General features: G+C 41.0%; 1 protein-coding gene across 2 annotated transcripts in view; it reads left to right on the top strand.

Annotated features, from left to right (window-relative positions):
• The first annotated feature begins 389 nt into the window (after positions 1-389).
• Positions 390-20,153, top strand: part of cdin1 (CDAN1 interacting nuclease 1) — a 53,599-nt gene continuing 33,835 nt past the window's right edge. Inside the window, exons 1-6 of one of the 2 annotated variants that reach the window (XM_051952050.1) lie at positions 390-622; positions 907-1,026; positions 11,040-11,085; positions 12,073-12,137; positions 12,995-13,055; positions 16,231-16,303. In XM_051952050.1, coding sequence (XP_051808010.1) covers positions 405-622; positions 907-1,026; positions 11,040-11,085; positions 12,073-12,137; positions 12,995-13,055; positions 16,231-16,303 — 583 coding nt within the window. In that variant the 5' untranslated portion in view covers positions 390-404. Of the gene's footprint in view, positions 623-902; positions 1,027-11,039; positions 11,086-12,072; positions 12,138-12,994; positions 13,056-16,230; positions 16,304-20,153 lie in introns of both variants that reach the window. The other variant, XM_022214916.2, reaches the window with a different exon arrangement.

The following is a 20,153-nucleotide window of genomic DNA, read 5'->3' as shown; positions in this document are numbered from 1 at the left end:
CTGTCTAAAGCCTATGCCTGTAGGTCACCGGACCGAATAAATGTTAAAGGGGTTCGTGTGGGGATTCCAGTAAAAAGGGCTACATCTTCAGAAGTACCAGGCTATGGGCCACAGGCAGCTTTATATTCGGCATATTGTCTCTGCTGTCATCCACAATGAGAGCAACAAATGCGAGTGCAGAACCACAACTATAAATAAAAAATAGTTACATCTGTCACACCAATTGCTCAACTGTGATTTACGTACACAAACGGAAGGCGTTCCCTCCTTTCTCTATCTTACAGTGCCTCTGTTTCTCCGTAACTTCTTTCCCCATGAAGCATTTCCTCCCCTGTGTGTGTATTTCAGAGTTTTTTCCTCCAGTTGGCTGTCTTTTCATTACTAATACCTACTTATGTGCCGCTATGTCGCTGGCAGCTGATGAGAGACCAGAGGTGCAGCGAGCAGCAACATGTCTCGACTTGGCACCGCCTTCTGCTGCCAAGCAGCCAATCATGGAACACTATACTCAGCCTGATGGACAAATCTACCAATCAGCGCGCTGTTCACACAAAAGTCTGCTCTTCAACTTCCTAGCGGGAAGCGGCTATCGGGAACTGTTTTCAAGCAGCAGGAATCGAGGGTAAACAATCCCCTTTACGTGTTATTTATTGTCATGGAATAATTTATGATAGCATGTTACACAAAATAAGCATGCATTAACTCATTGAACATGCACGAGACGGTTTATTTCGTTGCGTTTCGTGCGTCGTGCTGCAACGTAAAGCTAAGTTTGGTTAGCAATGCAGGTAGACTACAGCTGTTTTTGACAGCTGTCAGCCACCTAACACGTTGTTTGCCTCCCAAAATCGGATTCCTGCAGGAACATGTGTTAATTAAACTCTATCTCCCTGTTTGAACAGACAGATCCAACAGTTATTTAAACATGAGACTGTCCCGAGCTGAATATAAAGAGATTGTGAGGTGCACTGAACAACTGAGACCTACACGCCAATATATGAAGATGCTGAAGGACAAATTTCCAAAGTAAGTGGTTGCACATCTACAGTGTGTGTGTTTTCGTTAATGTCTGACAGGAGATGACAATATCAAACTGCTTTATATGAACATGTTTCGCAATAAAATATATAACAATGTCCAAAATATGCAAGACAGGATGTGTTGAGATTACTGCTGCATGATATTAGAAACGGATAGCTTTGTGATATTTAGTTTTTCTATATTATATCCTTTGATATAAAAAAATAGAATTCGTTGTGTTGGGGAGTGCATCTGCATTGGAAAAAGAAGTATCTGAAAAAGTTTTAAAATATCCATTTGAAACCTGTTTCATATGGTCCAACATTGGTAATGGTATTCAAAAAGGTTTTTTGCTTTGTATGGCATTCAGGACTGGCGTTGCCCTCATCATACAGAGCTTTGTGGTCCTGATTTAAATGGTCAAACAAATTAGTTGTGTTGCCTCGTGTAGTGGCAACACCTGAAAGACACAGCGAATGGAGTCCCTGTTTTTGTTCCTCATTCTGTTTTCTGTAGCTGAAATGCTTCGAGACAACTGAGGATGTGTTTCTTTGTGCAACCAGATTTTCTATTCTGCTCTTCCTCTTCCATGCTCAGTTTGCTGCGCACATGTGGAGCCTGCATGTCAACAAGTTGTGTCTTGTAAATAAATTAAAAAACAAACCTCAGTGTAATCATGAAGTCTCAAATTGGAGACAGATTCCTCCTCTCGATTAGTCATTGTAAATGAGCATCGCGTGAGTTGTATCAAGCTGCAAAAAAAAAGTTGTAGCATGATGTGGTTGAGTTAATTTGCCTTCCTTCACATTGCACTTCCTGAAATGTGACTAGTACACATGATGTCAGTGCTTAAATGATACATTATGTAGCCCTAGTTAAGTCCTTTATAGGAAATTATTTACATGGATGAGACCCCATTAAGATAAATTTGTTGATGATGACTTAATCATCTGACTTGAAGTCCCCATAGCAGCAGCATTTACTCCACTGCCTCAGTTTTATTATCTTTTTTAAGCATTTTTAATTCATTTGCTAACTAATTCCACACAGGTTTCTATATTGGCTTCCACCTCAGAATTAGCCAATGTTTTGCCATGCAGCGGCTGCACATCCAGAAATCGAAGAGAGGGGTTAATGGTTGTGTTTGCCTTTCTCCTTGACACTGAGGGCCCTCACTTTATTGAATGTAACATGTGTAATCCCCCAAGGCCACCAGGACACCATGGCTGATCCCGTCGAGGTCACTTACAAAGTCGCATGTATTTGGAGCTTCCTACTTCCATTGTGCCCTAATCACCAATCTAGAAGAAGGTATCAGGTCCCCAAAGGGGACGCAGTGGAGCTTCAGCTCGCCTTTGTTCTCACTGTCAGCATTTTACAGAATATGTCATGCGTATAAAGTGCATCCAATATCCTTCATGTTAAGGCACCGACACTAGGAGGTCCTTTATCTATTTATTTTGACTTTCCCTTTTTCCTTTTGGTTTCGTAATCCAAGCTGTCTTTTACCAACAGTCCAAATGCCATTTTTTAAGTAGTACTGCTGGGTGTAATAATTAAAGGAAAACACTGAGTCGTTTTCATTCCAATAATTCTGCCCCATCTCTCTCTCTCAGAGGTGCTTGCTCTTTTGTTTAGTCTTGCTGGTTATTGTTATTATTTCGTTCACCATAACCAATCTTGGGGAGGCCCTTGCTCTTTAAAATCCCTGAGTCTCGTCACTGGGCCTGACAGACAGGCACGGCAGCAGTGTTTTCACAGCCTGCGAAATTATTCTGGTTGTCCAATCAGCTGAGCTGGGCTCTGGAGGGTTAGTGATTGGACTGGCAGGAAATCAGGCTCTTAAGACATAACATATCGACTAGGCCATCCATCATCTCTTAGCATGCGCTCAGGCACAGCAGTCAGCCACCCCCGCCCCACACCCCTCCTGTCCCCTCGGACTGTGTGGGAGCCCTGCCACTGCGTAAATATTGGCCAGGCTGGGGCTGGCAGGGGTGGGTTTGCGGGGGGGAGGGGGTTAGGGGTTTGTTGTGGACAAGGCTGCACTGAAGTGATGGGCAAAAGAATGGTTTGGTTATAATAGGAAAAACAGGTATCTGGATCTCACGTTATTTTGTGTGTTCCTAGGTGATTTCCACATGATGCAAACAATGTTGAGTGAACTGTAAATTCATGTGTTGTCTACCAGTATCATGGTTGAAGCATATGTTATTTCCATGCGCATTAATTGTCTTCTTAAGCGATAATTTTAGAATATGTACAGTTTTTTTTCAAGCAAAGTAACACTAGTCCAGGTAATGCCTGAAATAGTTGCCCAGGTGATACACTGAAGTGCATGCTGATAGTTACAATTAGAACTAGACTGTAATTCTGTATTATCTGTTAATTACACGAAGTGATATCATAAAGAGTGCAGCCGTTTGACTAATTCTGCTTTGACTAAATTAATGTTTCTGAGCAAGTTACAACTTTAAAGGTAATACTAAAATGAATGTATTTCATGTATGCTTGTCGGGTATTATACACACATTTGTAACCATTGCAACAATATACTGAATGTGCAATATCTTATATTGTGATATGTATTGGGATCAGAAAAAATGTTTTTGAAAATATCCTGATTTAAATTTTGAGCAAATTTGCAAAAAGAATCCCTTCACTGTTGCTCTGTAAAATTTCTTATGTTTATTTCAATATGAAAGTTTTTTGGGGCATTTCCTAAGGACTCATTCACCTTTGGGATTTGTTGTATTAGGCTGTATAAATAAAACTGACCTGATTATATTATGGAATATATAAAACATTTAAATTCATTGTCATCAATCTCTCAATGCTGTAGGTTCAAAATCATTTCATAGTCATTGCTTTTGATTGCGGACTCACAAAGCAGAAATTTTAAACTTTAAACAACACGATTGTTATTGACCATTTCAAGGTAATTTCCACGGACGGTCTGTCAGTCTTTGGGTTGCACTATGAAAAGGGTTAGTGGGAGGAGAGAGGGAGTGTCCTATAGACAGATAGAAAGAGAGAGATTGCGATGTGGAGTCCCTCATCTGTAACGGCTGCATAACACAGATGTTGGGAGTCATCTGTCAGCCTGGCCTCTCTTGCTGGGCCCGAGCTGCTCTGGGGGGAAAAGAATTGGACACGGTGCTGTCACTTTTTACCCCCACTCACAATGGAGGGACATGCAAATATCAACCCCCATTCTTGCCCTATCTTGCCTGCCCTCCTCTTAGTCAGTTGTGGTGTCCTGTCTAGTATCTGGACTGTGGCTAGGCAGCAAAGGGAGGAGGCAAGAGGGCTCATTGCCGGCCGGTGTGGGGAAAAATGTGACATCAGTCCCATCAGGTCCTTCTCCTGCCACATATTAGAATTGGAAATGATGGGCTGCTCTCTGAGGCCTTGCCTGGCTTCCCTTGGGTCTAGAGGGGACCCCAGTCCTTCCACCATTTGTCCCCCGAGAGAATCGGTGCAAGGAGGGCAAGATAAAGAGGGAGGGAATGTGAGAGTCCTCTGTGTCCTTCTGTGCTATATTATGAATGAATTTGGATGTAATGATCTCCCCCCCCCACTCCCCTCCCTCTTTAAAATGCCATTCAGCTCACTCCTCATATGGCTTTCATGAAAGTAGGAGGGTGAGCAGAAAAGGGCAGATGCCTCTGTTTTGGAAAATGCTTAAACAGTAAAGTGTGAAGCATCCCTCCCCTCTAAACACTACCAGTGCCTCTTTCTCTTTTATTCTCACACATACACACACATACACGCACACATGCACGCACAGCTCCCTGGTGAGGACTCCCTGAACGTTTTTCGAATCGGGCCCTAATGTGCCGTTTTCATCAGCACTAAGGCGGGCTGCAATATGGTGCTGGAGCTCGCTCTGGGAATATGAATGTTGATTAAGCATGCGTTCAGCCTTTTGAAATTCTGAAGAAGTGTCAGAATAATGGATGTTGAGCAAATGTCAAGCATTTGTTAATTTCTCTGTTATTTGGGGTTTATCTAGCATGATCTTTGGAAGGAAAGCGTGGGGCAGGGTTGTTGTGGCATGTGCCATTGATATGGTGATTTCTTGGCTACAGACACTTTGTTTTTGATGATAATAGCTCAGGATGAAGCTTAGGGACGTACTCATTGATTATTTATTGGGGCTGTAGTGGTTATCCCTTTGTTTACATGCTGGTTAAACTTGAGGATTTGGTAACAGGCACGATGCATTAAACTGGCAGGCTCTGTATATATTTAGCTTTACTCCACAAAAGACCCCAACAAATTATTAGATTTTTTTTTTCAGTGAAAGGCTTGCATTTTTTTTTTATCATCCCTTGTATTATCCCTCTGTCTATCTACCTTTTTAGGACTCACACTATTACAATTCCTTGTGAGCAGCATACCTTTTAAAGATATCCATTTGAATTTTATCGACTGAAAAGGATCTTAAGCAGCCTACTCAAGAATTTTCCCAACATTTTACATGATCTAAAGTCTCGGTTTGAATATGTTTAAGTCACTATTTTCACTGTGGAATCAACCGAGTTGTGCCGTCGTTGCTCTTGTGAAGGTGGAATTCTGCAGCTATTTTGTAGGCTGGAAGTGGCCATGACATTACCCAGAGACTGATCAAGTGCAGAGCCTGTGGGGGCAGCCCCCGACGGCTTCCAGTGCACAGCCTCACACTTCTGGCTGCCCATATTGAACAAAACACAAACTGGCAGTTGGGGCTTAGGGGTACAACCCTTGAAGGCTGAGAGACTGGCAAACTAATTCCGCAGCTTTATGTGGTTAGATGAGCATTGGACGGGTGAAGGGATGAATGAAGTGTAAGCAGAGAGGAGAGATGTAGAAAGAAGAGAAGCTGTGCTGAGTTTACAACTTCATGTCAGGCTAAGGAGTTCATGAATAATAGATGCAATCAATTACTTGATTAGGAAGCACAGGAATGACTACTTCCTCCTCATATTGTAGGGATGTTGTCCAAGCACACACTATAGATTGTAAAGCCTTTTTGGCTCATTGGGCTAAAAACACTGAGGTAAGCAGCTCATTGCTCAAGTTAGGTGCAGCTTATAGCGATTATACAGGACGCTGTCTTGAAGGTTAAAAAGTGTAGTCACTGGATTGCTAGACAGAATAAGATGGTGATATTAGTATAGGGAAATTATGGACACAGGAATATGAGATTTTGTGAGTAAGATCAATATATTTCCGCTGTACTTGGTGTTAGCACCACAGTAAATGTGGCCCCCAGTTACTAACCAACAACACAGAGCTCCACAGTTCAGCTAGACTGCTATAGTAGAGTCTCTTGCCTGAGGTTCTCTTTGCATACTGGGATCAATTGCAGTAGAAGAATGAAACAAATTGCCCAGAATGGTACAAGTTCCCCAGCCACGCTTGGGGGAGTAGGCAATTGGTCAGTGTAATGTGTTTCTTTGCCAGACCAGTGGACACTCGCCACTTGACGGATAACATGGACCTCATTTTTGCTTTTCTGTGAGAGTTTGCAGAAGCAGCAATGACAATAATTACACTCTTAACAATGGCAGCGCGCCATAATAGTTCTAACATGTTTTGCCACAGACACAGTCGTGAAGATCCCCAGCTTTCAGAGGGAATCACAATTAGGGCAGTGATTGTGGGGACTTTCTCGCTCTTTTTACCACTGTTATATAATAGTTGTGACATCTCAGGGCACCTCAGCAGACAGAAATTTTAAAGATTGTAATAAAGTGAAGGGAGCAGCGTAGGGGATCATATTTTTCGTCTATTAGGACAATAGTAAGAGTTGAGATGCCCTGTTGTGCCTCTGCTAAAGCCATTTCTCTCCATAGTCCCCTACGGGCTTGTAGGTTTGTATGGCCCTCTGCAGAGAGATGGTGGGTAAGGGGGTCAGTGAACACTGTGGAATGTACTCTGAGTCAGTACTCTTTCTTCAAATGCACCTAATGTTGAAAATATAGCAAAAAGATTAATTAAAAGTATATATTTCTGCATAAAATCTAGCTATGGCTGTTCTTTGTCGGTTACACTAGGCTTTCCAGTTGTTTTGCAGCACAAAAACTAATTTGAACTGCAAACACGTGTGCTCATTGTGCAAGTATTTGTTTGAAGCCTCACGACACACTGAGACTCGTGTTTGTTTCTATCGCTTGTCAAAATATATCACATTTATACATTAATGCATAAAGATTTTTTTTCTACACATTTGTTTTGCCGCTGATGACGGTGGGCTTTGCTGAGAAACAGATGTGAGCATTTTGCCTATCAGCATGTGTAATTAGCAGCATTTGCATATGCAGTGTTTTTAACCCACATTCAGCTGTTTTTTTTTTTTACTTTATAAAATATTGATCTATAGGAAACTAAATGCTTGGTTTATCATTGTCAGCAATCTTGCTTGAACGATATCACTGGATGTTTTAAAAGAGCCAAACTATGCTAAAAATGCCTTTGCTTGTATTTCAAGTATTGCAGGTGTGGCAGTGGAAGTGAACTGAACCAGTTTTCTTGCACTTTGAAAGAGTGAGTCATTTCATCCATGTCGTTCCCTTCTGAAAATTGTTTCATCGCCATTAGTAAAAATATGTGCTATGCCTCAATTAGCCAGCTCCATGCCCCGAAGAGTTGCACCATACAACACTCTCTGCATGCAGATCCACCAAATGCTAAGTACTGTCACAGCATATGATACCAATGCCATTAGCCAGGTGGCTTTCATTACCCAAATTACAGCTATTGTTTATAATTAATTATTTGTAAATAGGAAGATTCTGAATATAATTGATAGCTTGAATTTCCGCCTTCTCTTATTAATTAGGTTGATGGGAATTTCAAGGCCTTTCACTGCGTATTTTTTCCTTGTATGTTTGAGACACTGATACGCTCTGAATACACACGGAGACGCGGCTATTCAGCACTCAAACTTGGATTTGTCAGATCCACAACTGGTGGATATCCTAGCTTAATAGAGCCTGAAGCACTGACCAGACAGCCATACTAGCTCAGTGACAAAGTGAAAGCCCTTAATTGTTTTTAATTTAATCTGCTGCTTTACTATTTTGGGTGCCAGTGCATATTAATGTTCCGTCTTATGTTGTAAGGAAGGGTAATTAGGTTGAGAGTGAATGATTCCCTAACCACTCTTCTGTCTCCCAACCTTCTGTTTCCCCATGTTCTAAATTATATCGGAGAGGGGGGATTTTTATTTTCCTCTTCTCGCATAAAGGTCAATGTAAGGATGCACTGCAGTGTCACGGAGTCTTTTCAAGTAACATTTTGTGTTCTATGTTTGATGCCTGACATTTTTTTAAAGTATTTTGGACGGGGATTAGTGAACTCAAATGTTTAAGTTTGCTTACAAATGTAATAAAAAATAAAAATGTTATTTTACAGATACACTTGGTGCTCAGGACAGCCCATTATCTGTCATAGAGTTACTCTGAGAAAATTTTGTCTATTCTATTATTTTAAACAATTCTCTCCACTCTACTATATTCTTAGTCAGTTTTACTTGTAAATTCATCACAAACAGAAAAGGTTGGACTCTTTTTACCTTATTATCTATTCTTCTGCTTTAAACTTTTTGTCATATCATAGCAATGTTATATATTTCATACAGAAAATGAGCCTCCAGCTGTGCTAATCATGTGCACAAATCTGAGTAAAAAGCTAATAATTAACTTTATTTAAGGCAAAAAAAAAAAAACTACAGAAAGAAATGAGTCAGGTTATCAAGTTATCAAGTTATCAAGTCACTTGTATAAATACTCAGCTAGTACAGAGTCCCTTGAATGCTGGTGTTACGAGGCAAAGAGGCAGATGAATTGCAGTATAAATGTAACGCTCTTGTTCAGCAGGCAGATCACATCCACTTTGTAAGACTGCAATTGGCTACATATTTTACCATGAAGTGAGCCTACTATGCCCAGGAGAGCACAGGATGGATACACATTAATGTAAAACCTGCAATAACTTACTGTTAATGTCTGTTAAATGAAAAAAGGGGCATTACAGCAGTGTAAAACTCGACAAACTCTATAAAATGCACACAACTCTTGCTTTTAATACAGATGTCTGCGCTTTCCTTTTCATGTTGCTCTTTTTTAATTCTTCAAATCTCTCAATATTTAATTTTGTTTCAGTACTTTTTGTTCATGTCCACAATTGCGGTGCTTTTGATGTCAGTAAAATCTGATTGAGGTAAGAAAGGAAAACAAAAGTCCCCGAAGTTCTTAGTGTTTTTGAAACAGATATGTTTTCATAGATATTAAGAGCAGTTTATGTGCCTTTAAAGTTAACAGGGTATAGATTTAGCAATTAAGCAGTAATCATGCTCATTATAGAGAGTAATCCATTTAAAACCTAACAGATGTCTGTTCCGACGGGGGGATCGCGATGGTCCCATGCCAACAATAAGGCTTTAATGTTGTTGAAATGCTCAGGTGCAAGGTTGAAGTGTGGAAGAATTTTTTTTTTCTTCCCTTAAGTGTCCACATGTTGACAGTTGACCATTTAATGGCCCACTTAATTGCAGTGGCCCCTTCATCCCCAAGCATCATTGTAAATTAATGCTGAGGTGGCGGCGTATTTTCCTGAGAGCTTCCCCCGTCTTCTCTTTTACTTCAAACATTTGGCCCTCTCCTCTGTAGCTGTAACTTTGTGTTTGACAATGACACTCATCTTGTGATGGGTTGAAATAGTTGGAAAAAAAGCTGTTTACAACAGGCATCTAGAGAACCTAAGATGACATCTTTGGTGTGGTAAGTCATTATAAACTGCTCAGCTATTCCAGCGGTTAAGATGCTGTTATTAAGGAATGATCACAGACACAGGCTCGAGACAAGAATCAATGTTTAAGATGCTTTTGGCTTTGTCTATATGTCCCATGGTTATTTCATGGTTCATAGAGATTGATGTCAAAGCCTGTATGGACTCAATATTTTAATGCAGATTGGAAGCTTCAGCTTCTCGTGAGTATTTACATACCATCCTCAGGTGACTTGTTAATGAAAAGTCCATTAAATTTAACAATCAACTGTACTGAGAGCACTATATGGAGATGAAAAACCACTGGAGACCATCGCACAGAAGTTCCTATGTGTGTGTGCATCTGTGTGTTTATTGTTGATATGCAGGGTGGAGGTATGCACCATCCAATTAGAGTAATATCTGTCACGTATTTAAATATTTTCAGCTCAAAGGATGCAGTGGGGGTTGGGGAAGGATATCGAAGGGGCTGTGAGTCCTTGTCGGAGCTGCCTGTTTTCCAGGTTTGCCTCTCTGCCAGGTGTCTGACATTGACTGGAGCTGGAGATGAATGCAGTTTATGGCAACCCATGGAATTGACCGACTCCTAGGAGTCACAGCTTCATGCTGTGAAAGTTTCCATTTCAAAGCTCATCAGCTGCAGTGAATATTTCGAGATCGGTCCATGTGCTAGCACTGATGATGAAGAAGGAAAACTTTGTTCGACGTATTTATTGCCAGAGCAGTCATATGAACAAATACCGACGCTCACTGTGGTCATTAACTTGTCAAAGAAATCAAACCTGGGAACGTAATTTCCCGTGAATGCCACACTTCCCTCAGAAATGTGCATAAATGTCATTAATTTCTTCGCAATTTTGTCATGTTTTGAATAAATGTTCTTGCTTTTGTGTAGCTTTCTAACAGCAGCAGTTTCAATTAAGAGCAGTTTTAGGTTTCAGCACTTTAATTGAACACAGAAGATTGAAGGTGATGCTATGTATGAATTGCTAAAAAAAAAAAAAACAGGGCAATATTTTTCTCATCTCTCATACCACACACAACCTCCCCCTTTCTTCTACCCCCACACCATCGTGGCAGGAATCCTTTGTCAGAGGTGTTCATCTGGAACAACTTTGCCACACTTGTTTTCATGTTCTTTTAGATTACAGGGCAGCTGGCCCCAGCTTTGAAGCTCCCCTCTCCCTTTGTCTCTGTGCAATGCACTCTGGTAATTAACTTTGTCCTTCTTTTATTTGTTCCAGTCACTCGCAGTCCACTCTTCTGAGCATCTTCTCCCTGGAGTACCAGGTTAGAAGTTTTCTTCCTTTGTGAGCCCTGACAGGTGCCTAATTGAATGATGAATGTCCCTTTATTTCTTTGTAATTGAACTGCCAGCTTTCTGATTGGTTTGGAGGATGCCCCCCCCCTACCATACCCCCATTTATTTCACCCTCTCTCCTCCACCCCTTCCTCCTCGTCACGTTCACGTTGAGGGCCTTTGCCTGCCTGAGCCTCAGTGGATGTCTGCCAAGCCTTCCCATCCATCTGTCTAATAACATCTAGCCCCTGCTTATTTGGTGGACCTGTAATAAATTATGCTAAACCATTATTATTCTGACAATAATAATTTCCCCGTGTAGTGCGGCTGCGTGTGCTAAATGTTTGCTGACTCGCACTGTCACTGCTGCTTTCCACGGCTGACAGCGGATGATGATAAATGGCCGCTGCCGCCAGTGGCAGAAGGCAGCACAGGCAGAAAATGGAGTCATTTATCATCCCACTGACAGGTGTCAGTCACACTGCCTGTCTCTGTGGAATTACATTTTTTTTTGTGTGTAGTAGTTTTTAAATAAGTTGTTTTTAACCAATGCTCTTCCTCTTTTATCCTCTGTCCTCCTCCTTCTCGACGAGGATGGCAATTGAATTGCATGGAAATGTCAGAGTGTGCAATGTGGAATAATGTCACTGATCGAAAAAGAGGAAATGAATACAAGGTTTGAGTGAGGGAGGCAGAGGGGGGATGGTGGGTTTGAACAAGGTTGCCTTGGTACTCTGACCCCTTGGAAACTTATTGAAATGAAATTACAGTGACCCCTCATCCCTTGCGCTTGTTCATGTAGCATAGAACATGAAAGAGGAGCCGAGGCTGAGCAACTCTGCATTTCAGTTAGGTGGACTGAAAATGGAAAGCGCTTTGCTGCTATAAATAGCATTTTATGGAAATGATGTTTGCATGTAAGTGCTGTTATTATTGTTATTATTATGACTCCTACTTTGGCCTTCTCTTTGTGACAGAAACGGACCAAAAGGACGATCTCAAGACACCACGCACCAGATGTCATTGAAAGCCACTACCAAAGGTACTGTATCACATTGCATTATAGTCTTTGATTTCCCTGTTCTGTTTTCTTTTTTTGTCTTGTGTGTGCTCTCTATTTATCTTCCTCTCATCTCTATTACTGTTTCCTTCATTTTTCTGCTCTGCGTCCCACTCTTGTGGGCTCTCTTTGTCTTCCCCATTCTCTGGATGAGGAGGGGACTTACCAAAGTCACACGAGAGTAGGTGGGCCACCGTGACAGTTATAATCTCCTCCAAACAAATCACTAACCCTCAGGATTCATTCCAGACCTCCACTTGCACCTGCTAAGCTAAAGCATTCTCCATGTCAAACTGTGAACGGAAAAATAAATAAATAAGCAGCCGTTGGACATTTGCCTTACACAGGCTTATGATGGGATGATTATCTGTAATTCAATGAATAAGGATAAATTAAAACAAATAGAAGGGGAAAAACACAGGCAGTACAGGGAAAAGCCTCTTTGCATATTGCAATTAGCCTTTATCTAGCTTATTAGGCCATTGTTCTGGGGAAAATAAGGCTGGATAATGCACTTCTAATCCACTTACAACAGCAAACCTCAGAGATGATCTGGGTAAGATCTAAGGGGAGTTGCAGTTTTAGCTGGCGAGGGAAAAAAGGATTTTTGGGCGGCAGGGGTTAACTAACTATCATATGCTTGTCTGGCTTCAAGGAAATTTGAAGCCCTTCAAGCAGTGCTGTTTTAACCGCACAGAGCCTGCCATATGCCACCCAGGGCAAAGTCATCAGGGACATTAGCATGTCTTGGCTAGCCTGATCTAGCCCCCTCTACCCTTCTGTCTGCCTTTGTGGGCTGTGTTTTTTCACTACTGTTGTTGTTCTTTGTTATAATGAAGGTATCTGAGTGAAGCCAGAGCACATCCCACTGCTCCTGTCCTGCTGGAGTTGGCCAATGAGGTAACAGCCTAAAAGTTTAGTGGGTTTTTTTCTCTCTGTCATTTCACTTGCTTTGAAAAAAAATAATCACAAGTTTAAAGTTCTTTTTCTATAAATGAACAAACAGGATTTGCTGCAGTTTTTTTTTTTTTTTTTTTAAATTTTCTCCCTTGTCTGTTAGTCATTATGGAAATTGGTAAAATGGTCGGCTCTATTATCAATTATTTAATGTAATTAGCTTTCGGCTCTATTAAGCAGATGTGAAAATACTTTTTCTGTTTTATTATGCAATTTTCCAAATTGCGGTTCTGGCAGAGTTGCCACAAACTGCGGACAGGTGAGGACGGGGTCACTGGTTAATTCTCCTCTTCATCACTTCATCAGTTATTTACTTTGGGAGGTCAGCGTCGGTACTCTGGTTGATGTAGTAGGAGCTGCATACGTACAACATAAGCTATTGAAGACTACAAAACTCAGTAGGAGGTGATAAATATTTGTGTGCTTGCTATAAAATCACTTTTTTAGGAATTTAAATTATTCACAGGATGAGCTTTCTGCAGTGCACCTTTTGCACATGTCAGTAAATAAACACTTCCATAAGGGTAGTGGCAAAAACTTGATCAACTGTTCTTGTGTATTTACAACAATGCAACCACAGCAGCTAATGTTGCTGAATAGCTACAGACTCAATAAAGTACATTTTAGATTATGCACATTTTTTTGCTGTCTGTGTTGTTTATGAAGCCAGACTCAGATTTTTTTTTTTTGCATTTATTTATTTGTAATTTGAATACATTGTTAGTTTTTCGGTTTCCTCTTATTTTGATCATTTGCATGGACTGCGTAACCTTTTTAGACATTTAAATGAACATTTAAATTTTGATTGCTGCTTACATGAGGCAATGAGATTTCAGGGTTTCTTAATCTAACGTCAGCGTAGTTCCCATGCATCACTGGTACCTCAAAGCTAACTGCCATTATTCATTCTCCATTTAATTGACGCATGATTTTTTTTTTTCTTGAAAGGATTAAATTCAGCACAGAGATAACTGTCTATGAACCATTTAACTGTCATTTTAATATGCTACTTAACATTTAAACCAAGCACTCATGGTCTCCCAGACTGCTAATTGATGTACTTTCATGTCTTTATGAGACAATATATCTCCAACTGAGGAAAATGATTAACAATAATGAAAACTCTTTATGGATATTTTTTGCCCCCAGAAGAAGTCCATGAATGAGGGTTCTAAGCTCACTGTTTTTTGCATGTTTTATGAGGAGCTTTATGTAAAGGTTACTTAACCATACTGGCTTTAGAACAGATACAGTTGTGCTGCGCTGTATGTGACACCCATTAGCTTTGGGGGCTAATAAAAATGGAGTTTTACTTAACAGTAGATATTTTTAGCAGGAATTCAGGGCTCAGTGAGTCTTAGTTGCATGTTAAACTCCTCAAGTGCTGTGGCCTGACTGGAGAATGGAGATGGACTCATGATTAATATGAAAATTAGGGAGATGCAAGTACCTGAACTAATCAGGTGGTCCTTATTCAGGCTGGGCCAGCGCTGGTAATGTTGCCATTTTTCATGTGTCAGCTCTGATGCAGGTTACCAAGGATCTGATGCTCTGTTGTTATCCAAAGGTGTGAGCGGAGAGCAGGCGAATAAGCACAAAGAGGAACGATGGAGAGGAGAGAAGAAAGCAGGTTGAAAATTAGAAGAATTAGAGAGACAGCTACATAGCTGCAGGCTACAAATGCTAAGTCTGAAATGTTATCAGAGGTCTTAATGAAGATATAAACTCTGTGCTCACCCCTTAATTATTATAGACATGTTGGGGCCTTTTTTGCAAGCTGCCTTGTCTGTGCAATATTATGGAGTTGTTAACAAATACTACTGTGGGTAAAAAGACATTGTTTAGACAGAAGCGTCTCTGCTCCCAGCGTTACCAGGAAGCTTCAGAGAAAAGATGAAACACTCCGTTCTCACTGCGAGCTGAGGGCAAATTCACTTTTGGTCCCCAATTATGCTAACAAGAGAAAAAATGATCTTTGGCTGTAAGAGTGTTGTTTCATAATGAGCTGGCTAGGAATGGCAAAGTCTCCAAGCAATGTTTTAATTCCTACTATACTGAGTAGGCTGTGAAATTTAGCAGTGAATGACTTCATGCATCGTGTTATTTACAGCGTATATATATATATATATATATATATATATATATATATATATATATATATAAAAACAGAGGTCAAATGCAATGTTTGAGAAAATATCGTTAAAGCTAATGCATGCATTCACACATATATGATGCTTGTTAATTGGATTATAATCATTTGTTGTTATTCTATTGGGTTGACCTTAAGAATAGCTGTTAGTTTTTTCTGCATGTACCGCTCCACCTTGTAATAACAGTATTGTTTATCATGTGTGGGAGTGCATTGTTCTGATCAGAATGTGGTCAGGTAGACACCCTCAGCGTCAGTCATTAGTGCTCTCTTACCTGTCAGGGCTTCTCCCTGCACTCAAACCAAAAACATTGCTCATCTCTCAAGGTGTCTTTGTGTTCAAAGAGTGCTACAGCCACAGGTTCTATGCTTCCTATTAAGACCTGCATTCCCATAGTCCCTCAGGTGTGTCCTATTGGTTCCTGCAGTTTTGCCTTGGTGATCATTCTATGATTAAAGCTCTCCATTGTCTCTTGCCTGTGCATGGTGTGTGCTGCTTTCTCTTACAAGATGAGAGACTGGGGTTGTCTGTTTGACAGCAGCGAAGGCAATTCAGCCAGGTAGCTTGGCTGCGTAATAAGCGATCTCTGGGTCCTGTGGGAAAGGTTATTGCACAGCAAGGTTTTAAAAGAGCAATTTGCACAGGGATTGTCAAAAGTTGGGTCAAGGTTTGGAAATACAATAATATAATTTAGAGCCATTATGATCATTATTATCTGTGTGACATCAGCCAAAGGTGGACTGGCTGTGTAATTTCAGTTCTGTAATGCCTCGGCTTTTAAGAATATATTTGCACTTCCAGCTGGATATGTGGGATTTAGTCTGAAGGCTTGTAAATGGAGCGATTCTCCAGAGGGGAATAACAGTTCCACCGTACCTATGTTTTGAAGTAGCATTAACTCCCCGGTGATGCCACAGCTTGTTTTTATTAGGGCTAATTCTCGTTTTTGTCGTTCAATCTATGTAAAGGTGGATCTGTCTCCTGCGCTGATGGCTCGCATCATCCTGGAGAGGTTTCTGCAGGGCCTGGACGGTGAAATGCGTGAGTAACACTTTTTCATTTCTCCCTCTGTCCTTTCAATCATTCCCCCCCATCAGTCTTAATTGTAGCACTTTGTCTTCTGAATCCCTTTCTGTTCTGAGTCCCAATTCCAGACTAGCTGCTGTATTTTCAGCCTGTCCAACCCTAATGAGAGACAGACCACATTTAGTAGTAGCTGCATCCCAGGGCACATGACTGGCAATTAAGTGCTAGGAGGACCACCCACCTCTCAACTGCAGTGTGGATCAATGCTAGCTCACCTCATCAGTGTTATTTATAACGCCCCTGATTTCTTCTCTCGCCCTCCTCCATCCTCCAATGCATCCATCTATCCTCTACCTTCTCCTCGTCCCTCATTCCCTTCTCTTTCTCAGTGCCTACTGAGGTCCACTGAGGAAATTGAGTTGAGGAAAACTGTGGCAGAAAAAGCAAACCATTCCTCCGTAGCGCTGATGGACACGCTGCGGGAGAACAAAATTCCAGACGCAAATATTTTTGTTGAACGTGTCAAAGAGATTTTCCAGAAATTGTGTGAATTATTGTCCACGTGCATTCTGGTTAGTGTCTTTTTGCTGTCTTCTGGCAAAAAAAAAAAAACTTACATCATCTTCTACAATTTATTGGAAAGAATACAGGCCTTTTCAATTACACTTTTTTGCATATATTTGTTAATTCATACAAAACCCGCTCTCTGTCTTTTTTTCGATCACTCTGGGACTTCCAATATTGCATGCACACATAGTTCCGTATCATTTCAATAGGTCTGTCCTGAGGGCTGGGCGTGTGTGCGTGTCTGTGCAATAGTCACTGCTTCGAGACTGAATCGCATGATGTCAAAAAGACGTGCTTCCAATTTAATCAAGAAAGAGATTAAAGTGGATGTGTGTTATTTTCAACTTCGCCACAGCACAGCCATTTGTCAAAGTCAAAGATGTGATTGCTTTGGACCCACCGTTATCCACTGCCTGTCAAAATACTAGTCTGAGCAGCTTGTAGAACAGGGCATTCATCCAGGAGAAGCACTCTGTCTCAGATAATGGCACACTGCATCCGTCCATCTCCATACAGTGAAAACATGCTTTATTATTGCTCAGAATAGATTTGTAGCAGATGAGACTTCCTGGATGATCGTTGTTTAATTTGAACAGTGTTGCAACCGCGCGGTATCTCACTTTTTGCAGGCTAGCGCTTAATGTTGCCTTGTAGAAAGTGATTTCACAGAGACTAGATGTCTTTTACAGACTAATCTTAGATCTAAATCACCCTCAAACTAAAGACACACGCTGGAACACAGATAAATTTACACTTAATAGTTTATGTGGTAGTTCAGTTGTTGATATCATTATACTGTTACCTCTCCACTGTTGCCAGTGGTAAAGTCAGTAGCTGTGAGGGTGACTTCTGTTTTGACAGAGCTTCCCTACAATCCCCATATGACCTGCTTGGCCTTTGCACATGAATTGCTGCCCACATGGACTGCACGGTCAAATCGTCGAATCTCCCTGTGTGTATATTAGACTCCCGTAATGTGTTTCCACTATGAAACAATGCAAGGATAATTGTCTTTGCTAGCAATTAGCTAACAGGTTGGTTCACTGCTATTGGCAGGCGTATCTGTCATGCCCCCCTCCAGCCCCAGACTGCGCTCCAGTGTACATGTGTGTGTGTTTGTGTGTTTTATTCGGACTCCGGAGGGAGGGCAGGCAGGCGCGCTGCAAAGATCAATAGACTTCTATATAAGGGACATTACCCCCAACTGGGTGAGTGGCTTGCCTTTGCCTAGCGCCATCGTTTTTTTATTCCCCTTCTCTTTCCCCTTGCATTTAAGAGACACAGGAATGGGGCCTCTGGGACTGTGGAATATATGTACAATCACTAGCGCTGGATCAATACAGAGTTTTAAATTGTTTTCTGTACCTTCCTTGTTTTGTTTTGCTCGCTTGTTGTTGCCTCCCCCCCCCTCTCCCTCCCTCCTCCCCACTAGCTACACACACCACCACACCTCGACATGACGACACACCGCCAACTAGCCGCCTCCCCCTCTGCTTGCAGCAAAAGTATTGGAGAGAGCATCAGTCAAGCAGAATGAAAGACTATCTGGTGGCGCTTGTAAATGAATCAATACATTCAAAGCAGTTTTATCGCGTATTGAAGATGATATCAACATCCATAATGCTCCTTGCCTCATGAAAACAGACCGGGCAGCAGGGGAGGAAAGGTCACATGTGCACCCAGTTGTGACAGCCTCGGTGTGTACGCCGGAATTCTTCGCAGGGTAGTTTTTGTTGTTGTTTTGAAGCACAATAATTGACAGGTCCATGCATGGGGGACATGAATGCATTTAGGTTTTTAGTCTCCAGAAAGCATCGTATGAAAATGTGTTCATATTTTGTCTTTATTTTATTTTGCTTTTTATTCGTTTATTTATATGTTGTTGTTTTTTTTGTCAGAGGTAAAGTTAACCGGGGTGATTACAGATTTCTTACGATAATGCTGTTTGTTATAGAGTTTTCTATTCTCAATATCTTCTTTTTTTTCCTACTGGAGAATTGCAGAGCTACATTGTGCATATATTGTAGAAGTGCATAAGTGTATATAGTGACAGTAAAGCATGTTTCAGTTGAAGTGAGTTTAATCAAATCTGAATTTGACGTTTTTTAACAGTCATTACACTTGAGGGATTGAATTATAAATAATACACAATGAAAAAAAGTAGGAAAGATCTTGACATTTGTTTATTCTTTTACTGATTATTAAAACAATACAGTGATATTCATACAGTAGATAAACAAGATGTTATCAATGAAATACAGCAAAGTTAGAAATACAAATATTGACAGAAGTGATGTATTTAGACAGCAAAAAAGGTATATTCTGAAATGATTTAAAGTGTTTACATTGATAGAAAAGTGATATTTGATATGGAAAGATATTAAAACTACATTATGTGTACACAGGATTTGTTTCAGCAAAAGTTCGGTAAACGATACGATTGCACTGTAACTGCTGTATTGTCATTCCGGTTCCTTGTCAGTAGATACCTCTTAGAAGTCACTAGCAGACACACTGGGGGAGCTCATGCTCTTTCTTTTTCCCCTCCTGCTATCTCTTCATCTTTCTCTCTATTCCTCCTTTGACAGGAGGTGATGTGCCTCTAGATTTAGACATACTTTTTTTGAGGAGGCAATTTTGCTAGCTATTTGACCTTTTCCATTTTCCCAAGGCCCAGCTCCAGATTAGATTGCTGCTCCATGTTTTGTAACTATGTGATTCGACCGCCTTTAAGATTTATTGTCACATTCCTTTACAGAAGCCTTGTACGCAAGGTTATAAATGTCCCGTGTTTGATGTTAACACTGTGAGAATGTTAGTGTCTACTATGATCTTTTGGTTCCCTGACAGAATTCATAATAACTTCAGTGTTTTGCAGATAAAACGTGTTGATAACTGAATATTGTATTTTGTTCTAGCCGGTAAAATCTCAACGTATCCACTATGATTGTTATGGTTCCGTCTCTCTTGTCTTCAAGTGCTCCTCTTTTCTCTCTCTCTCACCTCTCCACTGTGCGGAGCTGGTGTGTTTATATGCACCCTTTTTTTTCAAATAATGAGAGCAAGGGTACTTCATTAGCAAGAAGGGAGGGGAGTAAGGAGGCAAAGGCAGCGTGAGTGTTACTGTGCGTGTGTGTGTATGCAAGGGGTGGGTGTGAGGGAGGTAAGCAGCACCGTGGCACTTCACTTGACAAGTATACTAATTACTCCTTTTCAGCAGAGGAGCTCCAGTCAGCCTCTGCCACAGTCTAATGGCCTGACCTGGGAAGCCTCTCTCCACAGCAGAGCCTCCCCAGAT

Source organism: Acanthochromis polyacanthus, chromosome 1 (genome assembly GCF_021347895.1).
Source record: "Acanthochromis polyacanthus isolate Apoly-LR-REF ecotype Palm Island chromosome 1, KAUST_Apoly_ChrSc, whole genome shotgun sequence".
NCBI lineage: Eukaryota > Metazoa > Chordata > Actinopteri > Pomacentridae > Acanthochromis > Acanthochromis polyacanthus.
This window is presented reverse-complemented; position numbering and strand designations above follow the sequence as displayed.